Source organism: Nyctereutes procyonoides, unplaced genomic scaffold, assembly GCF_905146905.1.
Source record: "Nyctereutes procyonoides isolate TBG_1078 unplaced genomic scaffold, NYPRO_anot_genome, whole genome shotgun sequence".
Lineage (NCBI taxonomy): Eukaryota > Metazoa > Chordata > Mammalia > Carnivora > Canidae > Nyctereutes > Nyctereutes procyonoides.
Window position 1 is genome coordinate 7,620,306 of NW_026575036.1, and position 19,975 is coordinate 7,640,280.

At 33.2% G+C, this 19,975-nt stretch overlaps 1 protein-coding gene across 1 annotated transcript in view; it reads left to right on the forward strand.

The window, feature by feature from the left end:
• ETNK1 (ethanolamine kinase 1) overlaps positions 1-19,335 on the forward strand; it is a 64,614-nt gene extending 45,279 nt beyond the window's left edge. Inside the window, exons 5-8 of the mRNA XM_055318660.1 lie at positions 4,225-4,308; positions 5,996-6,156; positions 13,144-13,217; positions 13,552-19,335. Of these exons, the coding sequence (XP_055174635.1) occupies positions 4,225-4,308; positions 5,996-6,156; positions 13,144-13,217; positions 13,552-13,624 (392 nt within the window). The 3' untranslated portion in view covers positions 13,625-19,335. The remainder of the gene's footprint in view (positions 1-4,224; positions 4,309-5,995; positions 6,157-13,143; positions 13,218-13,551) is intronic.
• The last annotated feature ends 640 nt before the right edge of the window (positions 19,336-19,975 follow it).

Here is a 19,975-nt window from a genome sequence, read left to right on the forward strand (position 1 = left end):
TTTGGTAACCTGTATTTTCCAAAGTGGAGTTTTTATGAAGGATAGTCTTAACCTTGTTTTAATTTTGGATTACTACTTAGCATAAAATAAAACGTCCTTAAATTCAGTTATTAAAAGCTTGAATGGACTGTAAAACCTGAACTATGAAGGAAGAGCTGCCTAAAAGTTATTAGCTTAGTGTTTTTTCTTTACTCATACATTCATTCCCACTGTATGTTCAAGCCTGTACATGAATGTCAGAAATGCCATACTTTGTTCTTAGTGTTTCATGCTTATTCCTTCTTCCCCACCACCCATTTAAACGTGTGTTATCATTGTGTCTCAGCATTCTATGCAAAGCCCTCCATTTATAAGCATTTTAATACTTAACTATGTGCTAGATATTGATTACTGTGGATTGCATGATGAAAGATGAAAGGGACTTATTGTCCTTCTAGGAAGCCATATTCCATGTAGTGGAGGAGTCAGATCATGAAACAGTATATTTATGTTCAGAATGATGAGCACTGTGGTGGAGGTATATACAGGTCCTGGACGCCAGAGTGAGGGATGAAGAGAAAGTTTCTCAGAGCAGACTATTCCAATACTTTTTCTGATGAGAGAAAAAGCCTTTTGCTAACAGTAGTGTAATTGTGGTTATTTTTTCTCTTTGTTCTCTCTCTACCTTACCTAACACTTGCAGAGCAAGTAGAGGGAGTTGAAAAGGTTTTCAAGTTCTCATATTGATTATTTTGCTTTTTATTTTTATCCCTTTCTCTTTAACTACAAAATAAAGGAATCCAAACAAATGTAGCATGTGAATTTTATAGCCTTAGTTATTAATAAACTAATTCTTTTTGGTTTAAAGTACTTTAAAAATTGGCTATTTAGAGCTATACTGAGATATGAACAATTAAACTCAGTAATGTGTGGATTTCATAACTGAAGATATGCAAGAATTAAAGTAAATAAAAAGAAAAATGTAGCTCTTAAAAATCTGAGTTATAGCTTTATTCATTAATCTTATGATTTACCCATTATGTGCAATGTATTAATTAAGTAAAGATAAGGAATATATAATCTTAGCCACTAAAGCAGTGCTGCTTTACTTTTTTAGAGGTCAGGGATCCCTTGTGAATCTGGAAAATTGAGAATGCCCTCAGAAAATGAACATATAAAATTTTGTAAAAAATTTTGGGAGTAGTCTCATTTTTTTTCATTCTTGAAACCACAAAAATTCATGTCTTAAAGAATTAAAGATAGTTGTGCCATATGAACTATTATTGATAGTGATGTGGATATTCTAAACAATTGGAAATTTTAGAAACCAGAAGTTAAATTTGTACAAGAAAAAGGTTCAGTATATTTTCTCTTGGTAGGAAAGCATTTTCCAGTAATTTGATTTTTCTGGCACCCAAAATAAGTGAAGTAGGCCTTTTTAATTTTATTTTGTTGCAGAAGATTAAATTTAAGGTTGAGTTCCACTTTGTTTGCAATAGTTTGAAAAAAGAATAGTTAATGCAGATTTTTAAAAAAAGATTTTTCCTTTTAAGCTTTGTGTCTTGTAAAATGTGAGTTTGCCAAATTTTCTTCATCTGCTACAGATTAGGTATGCCATTGTTGCTGCCATGTGGCGGCGCACCCCGTGCTTCTTAAACGCACTGACTGGAGGTTTATCGCATCACTTGTTCACATGCACGGAGCCTGGTAACAGCCTCATCTGTATCTTGTTAGCTTCATTTTCTTATTTTTTAAATTTCATTATTTATAAACTCAACATTGCATTTAAAAATAAAGGCTAGTTTTAATGAATTAATGCTACTACAAAAAGTCATTGCTAAAATTTTCATACTGAAACAGATTTTAACTTATGTTAAGATGATCTATGCTTTATTTAAATTGTATTTACTCTACAAGCAGGCATTTTTACCTGCCATTTTAACTATAGTCGCCAAATTCTAAATATATTTTGAAAATTGAAATTGAAGCTTTTGTTTATGTGGCAAAAGTAAGCTTCAGGACTGGGCTGTGTATTTTTATTGGCATGTAACAGTTAATATGAGCTCTACAAGAATTTGTGTTTAAAGAGTTAAAGCAATCAACAGCTGCAATTTAAAAAAAACTATTAAAACTGGTTGACTCAGTTTTGCAACTTGTTGAATCTTCTTGAGTCCTGATTTCTTAAAGACTGGCTGGATAGATCTATCCCGAATCATTATTAGTCTCTTACCTATTGACAATTTTTGTTTAGAGAATTCATCTTAATCTTTTTGAGCTGTCATTTTTTTTCCTTCTAAAAGTAATGTCTATTGTTAGTGATTTAAAATAAAAGGAAAAAAAGGTCACTTGTCTATCACCTGTAATGAAACCAGTTGAAACATACTGTTTTAGTTAATTTCCATTCATCTTTTCCCCCTATGCATTATATGTTTTTCTCTCTTTCCAGGCATAATATTTTAATAATTTGGATCACTGTGTTTACTATTTTATATCTTTTTTTTTCATATAACATTTGTAATTCTCCTGGTCATCAATTTTTGAAAATGAAATTTTTTTTCATGGCTACAGAGTATTTTGTCATGATGGTGGTCTTCACCCTCTTATTCCCAGTGGTATCTAGAACAAACTTTAAAACATGTTTTCACTTCCCATTCTGCAATTTACTACAGTAATTTGGTTAACTTTAAGACTTTTCTCTGGGATAGTTTTTTTAATTCAAGACTATAATACTTATGGTGGTTCAATTGCAGTGATTTATTATAGTCACCAACATTTTAAAACCTTATATTTATTTTGTCAGTATGCATGTAGATTTTGATAACTGGGCTTTGATACTCTGGTAATGCTCAATTTACTCTAGACTTGATTATTATTTATACAAGTTTAGAATTATATATTAAATGCAATTACATGAAAAATTTTTTGCTTTGTTAATATTCCATTTGCCATGATATTTTTCTGTCATGTAATTCTCTTTTTCTGAGTTTGGATATAATCAGCATATACCCCTAACTTAAACATGTATCTCTGTATCAAGATACTATAGTTCAAAAACTCTTTTAGTTAGAAAATGCCAGTGTGTGTAGACCAGGAGTTTGTTTTGTTAATTCATTTTGATGTTTAAAAGACAGTAGTGTAACTAGGCATTTGTTATGCATTTTCTCAATATAAGCTGCTTAGAAACTGTTCTTACAGCCATCTCTGTTCGTGTATCCATTTTAATCGTATGGCCCTGTAAGCCTTTGAGTTTGTGATGCCTGGTGTCGACAGTGACCCATTTTATTTTTGTTTTTTTAATGTCTCTAACTCTTTCTCTCCCTTTTAATAAAACTTTTTCTCTTGTCTCTTTTTTAAAAAGACCTATATCTTTGTTCAGACAAACCCTCTATAATAGTACTCAAAAATGAATGTTCCTGAGCAGGAGCATGTCCCCTGGGCTGGTAGAGCAGGATTGTCTTTGGAGAAATGTAATGAAATATGCATATATATTTACCATTAATTTAGAATAGGCATCTATCTTAAGATTGAAATATGCATATATATTTACCATTAATTTAGAATTGGCATCTATCTTAATGTAAAAATTTCTCAAAGAAAAGTTTACAAGCAACTTTGTAACTTTGTTCTTTTTAAAAGATAAAACCACCACCGTAATGCTGCTCAGGTATGCTATTGGAAATATTAGTTATGTAGCACTGGAGGAAAATAAGAGTTTATAGCAACTAATTTCTTAAATTAGGGATATTGTCAAATTGATCAAGTATGATAGCAAAACTGCAGGATCTGCAGAATTCAAGTCTTTCAAAGTTTATATTTGATCTGTATATGTAAAGTAGCTTGTCAGTTTACTTTTGGAGTGTCATAATTTGTTAAAATTGCATAGATTATTAATTTCCAGAGATAGTATTCATTTCTCATTAAACTTGAATTTTTAAGTAACTGATGCCCCCTTGTGGTGAAAGAGATATTTTGCTTTTGTCTGAATTTGGAGAAGGATTATTTTGACTTTTCTTTAATACAGTGGACATTAGTGTTCACAAAGAAGCTGTTGACAATATGTAATTTGAATTTTGTAAAGCTCATTGCCATAAAATTCACAGCCTTACCCTGTATTGTCTCAGAAGTGCATGTAACCAAGCACATACAATGAGACTAAATTTTGGAAGCTATTTAATTACAAATAGCATAGGGATTTTCTGATCTTATATATGATTTCTTATGTCTTTGTTTTTGTGTCTCACATAGGTGATGTACAGTTCATTGATTATGAATATTCTGGATACAACTACCTGGCATATGATATCGGAAATCATTTCAATGAATTTGCAGGTAAAATCGAGGGTATAACTAACGGAGCAGCATATATAACTTTGAAATAATTATTTGAGAACTGTTTTTTTGGTTTATACTTTTTCTTTAGAGAAGATCACCTGGGACGTACCAGGGACATTTTTTTTTTTCTTCTTTTTTTTTCAGGGACAACATTTTTAAATTCCTTCCTGACCTTGTACTTTGTTTTTCTTTATTATTGGAGGAGGGAGAAGAGATGACCCTTTCCTTAATTCTTTTTTTTTTTTTTCCTTTCCTTAATTCCTTAAGGAAAATAAGAAAAAATAATACTTGTGACTTAGATTGACATAGTGTAACACCTTACACTCCCTCCTTCCTCCAATAATCTCATCTCACTTTTTCCTCCTGTCAATTAGGTTATGTTCCCAGTTTACAAATGGAGAAAGTAACTTAGCAAGATCACACATTTTATGACTTTATTTGGAAACAAGGAATGTTCTAAAACTAAAGATTAGGAAATTCCCCTGGATGGTTTATACTTAGGAGGGACTTTGGGACTTTTCACTGCTGAATTTTTATTTGTATACATTCATGCATTCCTATTTTTTTCATTTACTTAAGGTTATCAGACTGGGAAAAAGTTGGAGGGGGTTTTAATTGACATGTTTTTATTTTATTTTAATTAATTAATTAATTTTAATTGACATGTTTTTAGTGATTTCCCTACAACAGACTTTTCATATACATGCTATATCCCCACACATGTGCTGTACATATTTTCACTTATCTGTTGGGAGGGAAAGCAGCTGTGCATATAAGGGGACATCACCAAATCCATGTTAGTATAATGTGTAGTCACTGCTGTCAATATGAAATAGGAAACTCTCCAGTGGTCCTAATATGATTTTGTGTAGGAAAAATTGAGCTAAGCTTGCAAGTTAGGTAGAATTTGAGATGTGCAGATAGAACAGAAAGGAAAACACTGCAGGAAGGAGGAAGAAAATGTCAATGGGAGTGCACCTGTTTGTAGGATGTAAAACTCATGAAGGAGAATACGGGGGTTGGGTTATAAGACCAGAGAAGCAAAGTTTGGACCAAGTTATGTAGAACTTTGAGTGCGAGGCTTTTTAAAAAAAAAAAAAAAAAAAAAGTACGAACTTAATTTTTTAGGTTAGCATTTTTTTTAAACTGCTTATCTTTTTTTTTTAAACTGCTTATCTTAAAACCAGATTTGTTGGTTAATTATTTTAAAGTACAGAATAGAAAAGAAATAGAAAATATCCAAGTTGGAAGGTGTATAGTTAGGGTCGATAATATTTTGTGGAACTTAATACCAGTAGAGTGTATCAAAGTTCAATATGAAATGTATTTCTTAACTCCATGAGTAATGGTCAAAAATGTTTTTAGAGCTGAAGTTCTAGGAAATGCTCTAAGTATTAGTTTGCATAATAATCTGAAGTACTTATTAAATGAAGATTTGGAGCTTTTATGGTTGGTGGTTCAAGCTTCACACTCAGAAGAAATTGAAGCAATGAGAATTGATTTCATGATGACGAAATGTATTGTGCTTTAGAGTTTAAGCTGGAATACTTTATGTATTTTTGTTTATTATTTTAATGCTATTTACTTAACATCTAATTATTTAGGATTTCTTTAGGGGTTATTAAAGCATATAGAAGACGTTGTGTTTTTAAAATCTTTTAAGTGTATTTTTTTTTCGTATTAGGTGTGAGTGATGTAGACTATAGTCTCTATCCAGACAGACAACTACAGGGCCAGTGGCTGCGTTCTTACCTTGAAGCCTACAAAGAATATAAAGGCTTTGGGACTGAAGTTACTGAAAAGGAGGTAGAAATACTCTTCATTCAGGTCAATCAGTTTGCGTTGGTAAGTTTAAATATAAACAATGAAAGAGGTTTTTTTTTTGGTAAGATTCTCTATTTTATTTTTTAAGTTTTTTAAATGTATTTATTCAAGAGACACACACACACACAGAGACAGAGATATAGGCAGAGGGAAAAGCAGGCTCTATGCGGGGAAGCCTCGGGATCCTGACCTGAGCCAAAGGCAGATGCTTCAACCACTGAGCCACCCAGATGCCCCCAAAAATAAAATCTCTTTTCCCTGCATCCTCTGGCAAGTTCCTCTTACTCCATTTGGACATGTCTTAAATACTGTTTCTTCCTCTGGGACTCTTCCTTCCTTGATCACTTGTCACAAAGATGGCATATACATAATTTCTAAAACTGATTTGAGGGGTGCTGGGGTGGCTTAGTCATCAGGCATCTTCTTTTGGCTTGGGTCATGGTCTTAGGATGCTGGGATTGAGTCCTGCGTTGGGCTCCCTGCTCAGCAGGGAGCCTGCTTTCTCTCTTTCTCTCCCCTCGCTCATGCTCTCTCTTTCAAATAAGTAGATAAAATCTTAAAAAAAAAAAAACTGATTTGATAAGTGGGAAATTTTTTTTTTTTTAAAGGTTTTGTTTATTTTTAGAGAGTGCATGCAGGCATACACAGGTAGGGAAAGGGGCAGAGGTGGAGAGGGAGAGGGAGACGGAGAGAATCCCAGGTAGATTCCATGCCTAGTGAGCATGGAACCTGACCATAGAACCCGATGCTGTGTCCTGCAACCCTGAGATCATGATGTGAGCCATCCAGGTGCCCTGGAAAAGAGGTTTGAATAAAATCAGGATATAGATATTTCTTAATAAATGGCTGGTTAAATATTTGTTTATTGCTGAGGGCGTGAGCAGACTTGGAAATATTAAAAGATTTCACGTGTTTCTGATTGTTTACTATAATTAATATTAAGATGGTAAAAGTAGGTATTTGATTTATAAAATCAAATAAAGTGTACATATGGATTTTTTAAGCTGTGCAGAGTTTTTAGGCACATTGTTTTCAGACTTCAGATTATTTCTAAGTGAAGTCTTAAAGAGTTTTTAGGGGTTTTTCAGGAAACAGTTCAAGGATACATTGTTAGTTACTGGTTCATCATATAAAGCCTTAAATTTTTCTTTCCAACAGAAATGAGTAGCCTAGAAATTAAAATGCCCTTTGATAGACCTATATATCTATAACTTCCAACTCTGAAAGAAATAGTATAAGTAAATCACACAGAATATTACATTATTTTATTTGGACTTAAATTTTCTCTGCCATTTTGGGGAATGCAAATGATGAAAAAACTATTTCCTCCATTTCCTTTTCATCCATTTAAGAGTCTAATGGTAGATCTAAATTTTTCATTTTTCATACCCTAAAAGGTACTACCTGCCAAGATGAGATTTTTGTGAAGTTTTAAGTATAATCTCTCTCTAGTGCAGAATCATTTAGTTATTTTACATTACTGTAGGAATGAATGCTGCTTGAAATGGTAGGAAGAGCTGGTTTGATGTTATTTTTAGGTGTAGAATTTCCCACTTTCAGTCTTTTCTGCTTATAAAACCAGCCTAATAGGAAGAAATTACGACAGCATCCACAGATGATTTTTATATCACTTAAAATATGCCTGGTGGTTTAGATTAGCGTTCTTACCCTTTTTGGTCTCAGGATTCTCTATACACTTTCAATACGTTTTGAGGACCTCTATGAGCTTTTGTTTATTTAGGTTAATTATCAGTATTTATCTTATTGAAAATTAAAACAAATTGAAAATATTTATTAAGTAAATCTTTTTTAAATGATAAATTTGTAGGGGTGCCAGGGTGGCACAGTCTTTTAAGTGTTTCACTCTTGGTTTTGGCTCAGGTTGTGATCTCAGGATTGTGGGATTGAGCCCTGCATTGGGCTCTATGCTCAGCGTGGAGCCAATTTGAGATTCTCTCTTTCCCTCTGCCCCTCCCACTTGTTCTCCCTTCCCCAAATAAATAAATCTTAAAAAATAAACTTGTTAACATCAAACAGCAACTAATTAATCAATTTATTTATCTGCGATTTTAATATTTGTTTATTTATTTATTTATTTATTTTTTGATTTTTTTATTTGCTCATGAGAGACACAGAAAGAGAGAGGGGGCAGAGACATAGGCAGAGGGAGGAGACTCCATGCAGGGAGCCCGATGTGGGACTCGATCCCAGGACCTCGGGATCAAGACCTGAGCCAAAGGCAGACGCTCAACCACTGAGCCACTCAGGTGTCCATAAATAGCATTTGAAAATGAAAAATAACCATTTCCCAAAAACAAAACAAAAGAATGGCATTATGTTACACTTTTGCAAATCTCTGTACTACTGGCTTAATAAAAGCTAGATTCCTTTTTTTTTTTTTAATTTTTTTTTAATTTTTATTTTATTTATGATAGTCACACACACAGAGAGAGAGGCAGAGACACAGGCAGAGGGAGAAGCAGGCTCCATGCACCGGGAGCCTGATGTGGGATTCGATCCTGGGTCTCCAGAATCGCGCCCTGGGCCAAAGGCAGGCGCCAAACCGCTGCGCCACCCAGGGATCCCCCCCACCCCTTTTTAAAGACTTTATGTATTTGACAGCACACACAAACGGGAGTGGCAGGCAGAGGGAGAGGCGGGGAAGTAGACTCCCCGCTGAGCAGGGAGCCCTATGTGGGGCGTCTTGGGATCATGACCTGAGCCTGAAGGCAGATGTAAAAGCTAGATTCTTGTATCTTCTTTTGCATTTCATTTGTTGCAATGTATGGTTTGGTTAAAGTATATAAAAAAGGTTCTGTTTCACCCACATGTTGTTGGAAGAGATGAATATTTTGCCTTTTCAGATAGTTGTGGATATTCTCTTTGATACTTCACCAAAAGTCAGCAAGTGATTATTTCTTAAAGGTTAATTGTAATGTGCAGTCTGAAAACATCAGTTAACTTTTTGTACTCCACTACGTTATAATCCATTGGTTTATGTTGCACTTTGAATGGTTCTTTTAGCAGTGCATGATTTTGTAGTTTTAACATTATTAAGTGTTATTTGGAAAATACTGATCATTGAGTTGATCATTTGTTTCTATATACAAAAAATATCACATCCATTGATAAAAATATCACATCCATTGATAACAATCAGTGTCATCAGAAAAAGTTTTGAGTACTGTATTGAGAAGCTGCTAAGCTCACAGAATCAAATACAAGTTTTCCAAAGTTCTAATTTTAGGTTGAATACTTGAAGACCATTATTGGCAACAAATACTGTCAATTATTTTCATTGAAATGACAAGTTCCCCTTTTTTTAATCTGAGAAATATCTGCTAACTGCCCAATTCTAATACCTAGTTTGAATGTCACTTAATTCTTTCAAGTAAAAATAATATTCCAGTAAAAATGTACAAATTCAGCTCGTAACTTGGTCATAAATGTTTTTCCTTGAAAGAACCTTTCTCTTGGTATAAATTTAATAAAATTAATAGTTTCAATGGCTTCATAAAGGACATTCTTTAGTGAGACTGGCCTTTTACTGTGTGTAGAGATGATGTGAGTGTGTGTGAATGTTTGCTGCCACTGCCTTGATGCACTGTAAAGGGCCGATAGCTTCACCCACCATTGCTTTTAAACCATCAGTGCAGATATTAACATAGTCATAGGGCAAGTAACATATTAATAATATTATAAAAAATAGTTTTGGGCCTCAGGAATCTCCCATGGTTGGGAGCCATTCTTTTAGACTTTAAAAAGAAGGAAGGCGCATCTCCTCTCATAATTAACTTCTCAATACCTGAGACTTCCTCAGGTAGAATAAACCATTTTTGAAAAATTTTATTTTTATCATCCTTATTTTATATAATGGTATTAATTAACATTTTATTGAATGTTATATACTAGGTATAGAGACTAGGCTCTGATATGTGTTTTTTCCACACCACTCAGTAGTTCTCTGATTCTCAGCTGTGACTGTGTGAGCTTCAGTTTTGTAAATAAGCGTCAGATCCCACAGGTTAAGGGTTCAATCTCACAAAACTGCACCCCACTATCATCATTTTCAGATGTCAGTTGCAAGTCTCAGTTGTTCTTGTTCTTCTTACCCACTGGCTATAAATCGGAGGTTTCTGAAACTTCCTCTTTGGATACAATTAATTTGTTAGAGTGGCTTGTAGAACTCAGAGAAGCTTTTAAGTATGTTTATTGGTTTATTATAAAGAAACAGAGGAATGGTCAGATGAAGAGGTATATAGGGCAAGGTCCAGAAGAGTTCTGAGCTTGGGAACTTCTGTTCTCTAGGAGGTTAGGGCATACCACCCTCCAGCACGTGAATGTGTTCTGGTTCACCAGGCCTGGAAGCTCTTTGAACCCCCACCTTTGGTCATATGGAGACTTCATTATGTAGGCAAGATTGATGAAAACATTGGCCATTGAAAACTGAACTCGGTTTCATGCCCCTCTCCCTTCTCTGAAGGTGGTGAAATGGGGGGCTGGAAGATCTATCTCTCTACAATCACATGGTTAAGTTCCCCTGGATCCAGTCCTCTAGAGGGGGTTTCCAAAAGTCCCCTCATTACTTATACTTTTATTGTTCTGGAGCTATTTCGGAAACTTAGGATAAGAGATCAAATGTTATTAACAAGATGTTGCCATTGCTCTTATGTTTAGGAAATTCTGAGGATTTGGGGAACTATAATCCAGAAACAATGGATGAAGGCCAAATATATAATTCTTTTATAAATCATGATATCACATCTGCATTTTGCAGATGAGAAAATAAAGGTACACATGGGTTAATTAAATTGCTCAAAGCCATGCAGCTAGTAATTTTTTTCAACTTGACTCCAGAGTTCAGCTTTTTTTTTTCCCCCTTTAAGTTAATTATTAGGGCTCATGTGCATGTACTTTAGTTGTTTACTCTTTACTACATCATTTATTCTTTTCTTTATCTGTATATTAAGGGAAGTTTTAGGGATGCCTGGGTGGCTCAGTGGTTAAGCATCTGCCTTCAGCTCAGGGCATGATCCTGGAGTCCTGGGATTGAGTCCCATGTCGAGCTCCCTGCCTGGAGCCTGCTTCTCCTTCTGCCTGTGTCTCTGCACCGCCCCCCCCATGTCTCTCATGAATAAATCTTAAAAAAAAAAAAAAAAAAAGAAGGGAAGTTCTATATCCCGATAGTGATTTTTTTAAAGGAAGTTAAAAACAAAGTGGAATAGTAATTTTTAAATAGATTTTTTAAAAAAGATTTTATGTATTTATTCATGAGAAAGACAGAGAGAGAGAGACAGAGACATAGGCAGAGGGAGAAGCAGGCTCCATGCAGGGAGCCCGACATGGGGACTCGATCCCGGGTCTCCAGGATCACGCCCTGGGCTGAAGGCGGCGCTAAACCGCTGGGCCACTGCGGCTGCCCTTAAATAGATATTTTTACAGCAACATACTTTAAAGACCTCTTTAGTTTTACATTTAGAGGGCAAATTTTTTGTATATATGTGTGTGTGTATATATATATATATATATATATATATATATATATATATATAATTTCCATTAATCTTTAAAACAATCCTATTGTGGAATACAGAAGGTTAATAGTTTCTCATCTTTTAAGTGATGATTATGACTAAAAATTTGTGACTTAATGAAGGTTGCAAAAGGAGTTAGTGACAGAACCTGGACATAAACCCTCATAGTTCTCAATTAAAATTTAGAATCCTTTCTCATGCACTGTGTTGTTTTACCTAACCAAATCGGACTTGGTTAGGTAATACCACAGCTGTGGAGTAATTTTTTTTTTTTTATAACTTCTGTTACGATAAGGGCTTAAAAATTTTTTTAAAAAATATTTTATTTATTTATTCATGAGTGACACACACACAGAGACAGGCAGAGACAAGGCACAGGGAGAAGCAGGCTCCATGCAGGGAGCTCAATGTGGGACTTGATCCTGGGTCTCTAGGATCACCCCCTGGGCCAGAGGCAAGCACTAAACCGCTGAGCCACCCAGACGTCCCATGATAAGGAATTTAGCTAATATAAAATGCTTATCTTTTAAGATTTTTTTCTCTAGTAATAATATTTCTAGTTAGAATAGATTACTTCATGGGAAGTAAAGTTTCGTTAGTTATTATCAGAATCTTAAAATATTTTCATGTTTAACTAGAAATAGATTGTAGAGCACACACACAAGTAGTTATTTTAGAGCTCCTACATGGTCATCTGTTTTTCTCTTAAGTCTTAAGACCCACTTTTCTCTGACATAAGTAAAATCATGTTACTTTATGTCATGGTTGCTTATGCAGAATTGTCGGGCCAATAAAAATTGTTTTCAGATGTTTCATGCCTAGAACATTTTTCATATTTAAATATATATTTTTTGAGATTTGGATTTTCCTTTTTGTTTACATTTTTACATAAAAAACCCAAGATGAGGGATCCCTGGGTGGCGCAGCGGTTTCGCGCCTGCCTTTGGCCCAGGGCGCGATCCTGGAGACCCGGGATCGAGTCCCACGTCGGGCTCCCGGTGCATGGAGCCTGCTTCTCCCTCTGCCTGTGTCTCTGCCTTTCTCTCTCTCTCTGTGTGTGTGACTATCATAAATAAATTAAAAAAAAAATTAAAAAAAAACCCAAGATGCTTTGGTAATTATGTATTTTATAGGAAAGCCTGTTAGCGATTATAATCATTAAAAACATTTAACCAATATCTATTAGTGCTTACGCTGAACTCTGTCTCCGCAAAGCAGTTACAAGAATTGGGCTCTATTTTTCAAGTGGTTATAATATATTCTGACCTTTTTGGATGTGAACAGAAGTGATCTATAGCCATCTAGGTAACTGTACACTTCAGTATTACTTGTGTTTTAAGTATTTTATATATAAAAAGCTTTAAGACAGTATTCTACATGGAGTTGGTGAAAAAGGAAAAACATTAGTTATTTGATAATTGTTTTATAAAGAAATGTGTATCATAATTCTTGATTTTCCTTCCTTCCTCTTTAGGCTTCTCATTTCTTTTGGGGATTATGGGCTTTGATTCAAGCCAAATATTCCACTATTGATTTTGATTTCCTTGGGTAAGTTTAATTGTACTTATATGCATTACACATCACATTTGTCTCTCCTTTTTTTTTTTTAATTTTTTTGGATATACACACAACTCGTAGGGTATTATTTTCAGTCAAATGTTTATAAGGGTTGCATATATTTAATAATTGGTCTGCAAGGAAATCTGGTACAATCTGTTAAATACTGTATTAGAAAACTGTCCAGTAGATGGTGCAATAAACTAAAAATAAGTCCTTTGAAAAATCTTAAAACTTAAAATCAGCTTAGAAGGGTGAGTGGAAAATGAAGGGGAAGGATTTTTTCATTTTTTATTAATTCTCTTGTTATTCATTTCTCACTTAGGTATGCAATTGTTCGTTTTAACCAATACTTTAAAATGAAGCCTGAAGTTACTGCATTAAAAGTGCCTGAGTAAAGAAGAGATTCGATTATTTTCAAGTAGCTGAACAGTGCTTGTGTATCTTTTCTTAAGAAATTTTGAAGAGCCAATATTTGTTAAAATTCTGTTGTTTAATTTGGTTATCTTGCTTTACAAATTATGCCTCTAAACAACCAATCTATTTTTTAAATAGACTGAATGATGTCAAGAAGTATACCTACTGCTATCAGTTTGTGGTGGATTAGAAGTTTGTTAAATCTGCAAAAAGGTATAAATATGTCAGTAATCCTTTGATAATTTAATCTATGTTATATGTGAATTATTTATTATGAATTTAACATAATTCTGTGACTGCTTTCATCTGTTTCATCTGTTGGTTGAGTGTAAGCAATGAAAATGTTCCAGAGAAGTTTTTTTTAAAGTTTTGCTTTAATAATATTAATTTTAGCAAACAGTCTAGATGTTCAGTATAACCTTTTTATCTTGATACACTATAAGAAATATGAATCATCACTCTTGAAATGCCAGATACTGGTATAGATAACTTAGGGTATTCATAAAAAAATATCTGTATATGAGGGTAAACTGTATTTACTGTCTATGTTTAGTGGTACATCTTTTTGAATAGAATATTGGAAAGTGCTTTTCTTGGGGGGAATATATTTTAAAATTCTCCTTTTCCTACATATCTGGCAGTATAAATATTAACATTTATTGTATAATCCTGGAATAGATACAGTTACCAAAATCTGCATTAAATAATGTTTTCACATACTAAATATGGTCATTTAGGTTGCTAGTTTGTTCTTAAAATTTGATAATATCACTTTACTTTTTACCAAAAATTTTGTTTTACTTAGGTATTTGGTGTTTTTGTCTGTTTAGCTGGTAGAACAAATGCTAATTTTTGAAACAAAGAATGTTTATCATACTTGGGAACAAGAAAATGTCATTTAGATAGATTCTTTTTTACCTTCCCAGATTCATTCCTTAACAGTTGGTTTCATGTTTTCATTTGGCTCCATGTCTTTAGAATGATAGCAAATGATTATGTGATACATGTAGGTTCAGAGAAATAAATTAAAAGCAGTTAAATAAGGAGCATTTAGGACATTGATCTACTACACTTATAATTTAACAAAATGTGAATTAAATATTCATGGTAGGAGGGCTTCTGTTTTAGTTTCTCTTGATTTTGTTTGTGTATTTTTAATTTTGTTTGGGAGTGAGAAGGTGGCAATTATTCTATGGAAGGAAGTTAGATCTTTGCGATAAGTAGGGTTCACGTTTTGAAGACTGCTGATGTGTGGAGTTGAGCAGTCATGGTTAACTTTACTTAGAAAATTAGTCTGACAAGCTTTGCACTTTGGTCACATAAGTGCCCATGTACAAAGTTGACTTAATGAATCTGCATATTCAGAATATGCAACTACAAACATATCCTCTGAGAAATCTTCTGGGGAGTTTGATGTATTATTCCAAATGACTTATATTCTCAGATAAATGCTTTAAAATACTTGGATTATCTCAAGATGTTTAAAGCTAATAAGCAGAAACACTTAAGGCCATTTTAAATGGTAAATTCTAGTTACATAAATAGAATCTTAAAATCTGCTTGTGTCTATAACAGTGTTAGGCTAAGATTTGTTTTCTACCTCCCCAATGTTACAAATGTTCACTTCTGTTTTTATAAATCATATTACTGTAGGATCAATAGAATTTTACTTAATTGACTAAACGAACGGAACCAATTAAACAATTAATAGCTTTTTACATAATGTTAGAGTGAGTTTGAAGAGTTGTTTTTGGTAGAATTTTCATCTGTGGTTGGAACATTATCTTTTTTTTTTTTTTGGAACATTTTCTTAGGACAATGAAAAATATGTAATACCCTTGAATTTTTTTTTTTTTTTTGGACTTCTGACTTTTTAAAGTGCAACAGTATATATCTTGGAGTACTATGGGAGAAGAGAAGATCAGTTTTCTATCTTACTCCATATTTTTCAAATTATTTTGAGTAGAGATTCACTGAGCCTTTGCTGGTAGAGTGCACATAGCTGCTGGCTGTGATACTCTTGTGTTTCAGAGAGATTCATATAGAACTCAATGTAAAGGGGAGTAGAGGCTCTTACTTTAGCCCTAGGAGTATGCAGTGGAAGTTGGAAACAAAATGAGACATTTAAGATATTTTCCCCACTTTATGGCTAGATTTTGGATGTTGTGATGCTCCCACTACCTGTACAGGTTTTTGGGATCATGCTGCAGGCTAGTAAGAGGGTTCAAAATTGCTTTCCTTTTTATTGGCCATTTAAAGGATTCTTTATGAAGGAGAAACATCCCTCTAAAATTTGTCATATGGCTTGCTGAGATGTCTGTTGCCTTTTATGTTACGCTAAGGAACTTGAATGCCTTACCTAATAACTCAGCTGGTAGTAAGCTCATTTTGTAAATATGAAAATGGTTGTTAGAGAAGTGGCATTCATGTATACTCATTGTTAGTCAATAGACCATAGTGGCCTGGATGCTTTAATAAGCAAAATTCCACATTTTTTTCCCTTTTGTTCCTTACATACTTGTATGATCTTACCTGACCAGTAATACTTGTTTTTTCCCCCCTGTTGACCGTATGCTACCACGTGATTTTCTGGAAATCAAAGAGATGTGGTAGTAAATCATACTGTTCACATGGTCATTTGAGATCAACATGAGCACAAAACTCAACTAGGTCTGCCTGGAATGTATATAAAACAGTGTAAATAAAAATTTGTAAATTAGTGTGAATTGTATCTTGCATATGAGATTGTGTATTGTTTTGCATTCTCTTTTGTAGGTGTTTTTTTGTTTTGTTTTGTTTTTTGTTTTGTTTTGTTTTTGGTAAGGAAATGATACAGCTCTTTGGTTTTAGACTGGAAATAGCCAAAAATTCTGGCTGCACAGTGGGATAACAAGAGGAACTGGAAATAGGGTTTATCAGTTTTTGTTAATGTCAGTACTTATTTATTTAGCCTCTCAGTGCCTAATATGACTTTTCTTCATTCTTTAGTTGGCCATTAGTTTGTATGAGATTAGACTCCTATAAGCAGTAAATAAATACACTGCGAGCTCCTTTCTTTGAGTCATGATTCTAAGCTAAAGCAAATTAAAAATATAATGTGATGATTGCAGTCTGAAGTATTATCTTTTCCTATTTTCACGGTTGTTAACCGTTTTCTCCAAAAAAAAACCTTGAAATTAACCGTTTTCTCCAAAAAAAACCTTGAAATTTTACATATTTCTGTGTGAATCTAAATCCCATATATATGAGATATGATAATAGATCTTAGTTCAACTTAAGCGTATCTCAGTTGGCTTCTCTAAATATAAAATTGTTCATTACGGATTATAAAAGAAAAGACATAAGTCATGAGTAATCTTTTAATGACTGCTATTTTCATCTTCGCTAAACTACAAATATTTATTTCAGCTTATAAATGTTACTGAAGCTTCCAGATTTGAAGCAGAAAAGTTCCCCAAGCACTCTCAATTAAAAGTTAAAAACTTTCACTTTAAAAATTATATACATTTTTCTTTTTTACATTACACAAAGCTTTCTGTATCATTTTTAAATTACTTCATAAAAGAATGAGAATACTATCAGTTTGATTTTCTGCTTTAAATTGCTTATAATAAGCATTTCAGATGCATTCCAAAGTGATACAGATTTAAGCTTCTAATATTAATCAGTCATTCAGTTGATAGACAAAATCACTAATGCTTTATGCTAGGAGGAGAGTTTTGTTATTGGCAGTAAACTTTACTACTTTCCTCAAAAGGCAAACACAATTATTGTGCACGAAGGAAATAAATTATAAGTGTGTAGTAAAGCAGCTTTCTCTTTATTTCAAAATTGATTAGCTCTGATTTTTCTTCCTTAGTTTATTAGATTTTAGAATGTCCTTTGGAAACTTTAGTTATATATTAAGATATTCTGTTTTTTTTTTTAAAGATGTTAGTTACATTGAATCAACTTTTTTTTTTTTCAAGTTATATATCACTTGTGTGATTACAGTGTTATGTTTTGGGTTTGATACTTTTTGGACAGAAAAGCATAGCAATTATTTTAAACGATTTTTTTTACCCATTTTTGAAGCTTAGTCTGTGAGTGTGTTGCTATAAAAGAAAATACTTGGGTTTGGATTACTTGAATACTTGAAAATTGAAATTAGTAAGGTATCTTACATAATTCGATTTTTCTGAACACAGTTTTTATACAAACAACTTTAATTTCTGCATCATAATTTGAAATAGATTTCAACTCTTTGGACAAAAAAATGATAGGCTTATAGACAAATACTGTTTTGTTTTTCAGGCATCCCAAATTCAACTTTTTGTAGTAGATTTCTGTCCTAGAATCTGCTTTCTCTTTTTTCCTGTACCTAATGCACTTACTATGCTATAGATGGTATCAAATAGCAGGTTAAATAAAATCTGTGTTCATTATGAATCTTTCAGCTTTTCTAGTTATGAAAAATTGCTCTGTAAAATACTCTTAGTTCCTAAATATAGGCATATTTTTGTTTACATCCTACCCATTAATGGTATAAATACCATTAATCATTTCAACAAAATGTTTATAAAAATTGAAAACATTATATGTTATATTGGAACTAGTTAGTGAAGGGTAAGAAGAAGCTGGCTGATTTGAATTGTTTCATTAGTTAAGTTCCAAGACTTTTTAATAAAGGAGTTTCCAGAGATAGGTTGACACCTGGTAGTATCCATGTAAATTAGCTTTTATGATCTGGAGAAAACCCCCCAAAAGCAGTGGAAGAGGCAAGAGGATTTACTTGCCATGGTTGTGGTGTGCTGCTACTTCAGTTTTGGTAGTAACACACTGAAGTTTTTATTGTCCAGTAATCTGAAGAAGTTTCCTGTTATTTATGTGTACTAAACGAACTATAAATTGGTGGAATCTGCTAAGGGGAAACTTAATTTTAACTGTACTGTATTTAGGAACCTTTTTACAGCTGGGTGAAGTTTCCATGATTTGAAGTATTTGAATTTTAAAATATACTGTTATCATAAGAAATAAGACATGGCATTATTCCATGTTCTCAAGTGATAATTTCCTTATTGAGTTTCAGAAGAAAAAAAACAAAATGAATAATTGTCACTGCGTTAGCTGTATGTTGAATTGGAAAATTGTGGCATAAAGCTTAAATTTGTGTTTATCAAATGTGAACCATAGTAGTATAATGCTGCTTTGTATATACTGTAAGTGCTACAAATAGTCTCAGCACTGAAAATGTATTGATACCTCTCAAATGAATGCAAATTTTGATGTAGGTGTTTTGATATGCCTCAGAAAGTATCTGAGTGTCTGAGAACTTGTTAATCTGTTTGGTAATGGAGATACTTCCTGTTTTTTGTTGCATATTTTCATGTTTAAAATTTAATTTTTACATTTTTACTACTGTTAATTTAAGTCTAAAACTTGTTCTGTGGATAAAAATGGGGTTGCCAGTGAAGAAAATGAAAAACAGCCTCATTCATGTAACTGCTTAAGTAAAGATACATTTTTGCCGTATGTTCATAAACTTTTAATGAAGTTGTTTGTATTTCTGTTTGAATATAAGTGACATTTTGGCTTTATTTCTGTTTAATAAGGCCTTTTACCATTGATTAAATGAAGGAATGTATCTTTTTGAAGAGATTTATATTCTGTAAATAAAAATTGGTTGTAACAATAAAGTTGGGTTCTAACTGCAGTGTACCATAAATCTTGTTATATCAACTTATTTTTGTGGTTTTTCTTTTTCAAGGGGGAGAAAACAAGACTTTTTAAAGTTAGTGTATAACTACGTATTTGATGTGATTCTTAAAATTTTATTTTCATTTTTTCATTTTTTCATTTTTATTTATTCATGAGACACCCACAGAGAGGCAGAGACAGACACAGGCAGAGGGAGAAGCAGGCTCCTCGCCGGGAGCTCGATGTGGGACTTGATCCCAGGACCCTGAGATCATACCCTGAGCCAGAGACAGATGCTGCTGAGTCACCTAGTCGTCCCGATTCTTAAAATTTCTAATTCTCTGATTTTTCAAAACTTGTTAGTACTATATAATAAGTTTGCTTTCAGAAACTTAGTTGAGGTGAGAGTGTAGAATATTATGTAACTCAGTAAACAAATTCTGTTTACTTAGTTTAAAAATTTATTATTCTTTTAACCACTATACTTTGTATCTTCACTGCAATTAGTGTGAGAAACAGATAAAGACACTGTCTGGAAAAAGAAAAGACACTGTCTGGGACTTATTAGCATCTTAGTCTAGGCAGAGAGTATCCATTTAATCAATATTTATTAAGATTTAATTATCAGGTAATGTGATAGATGGTGGAGATACAAA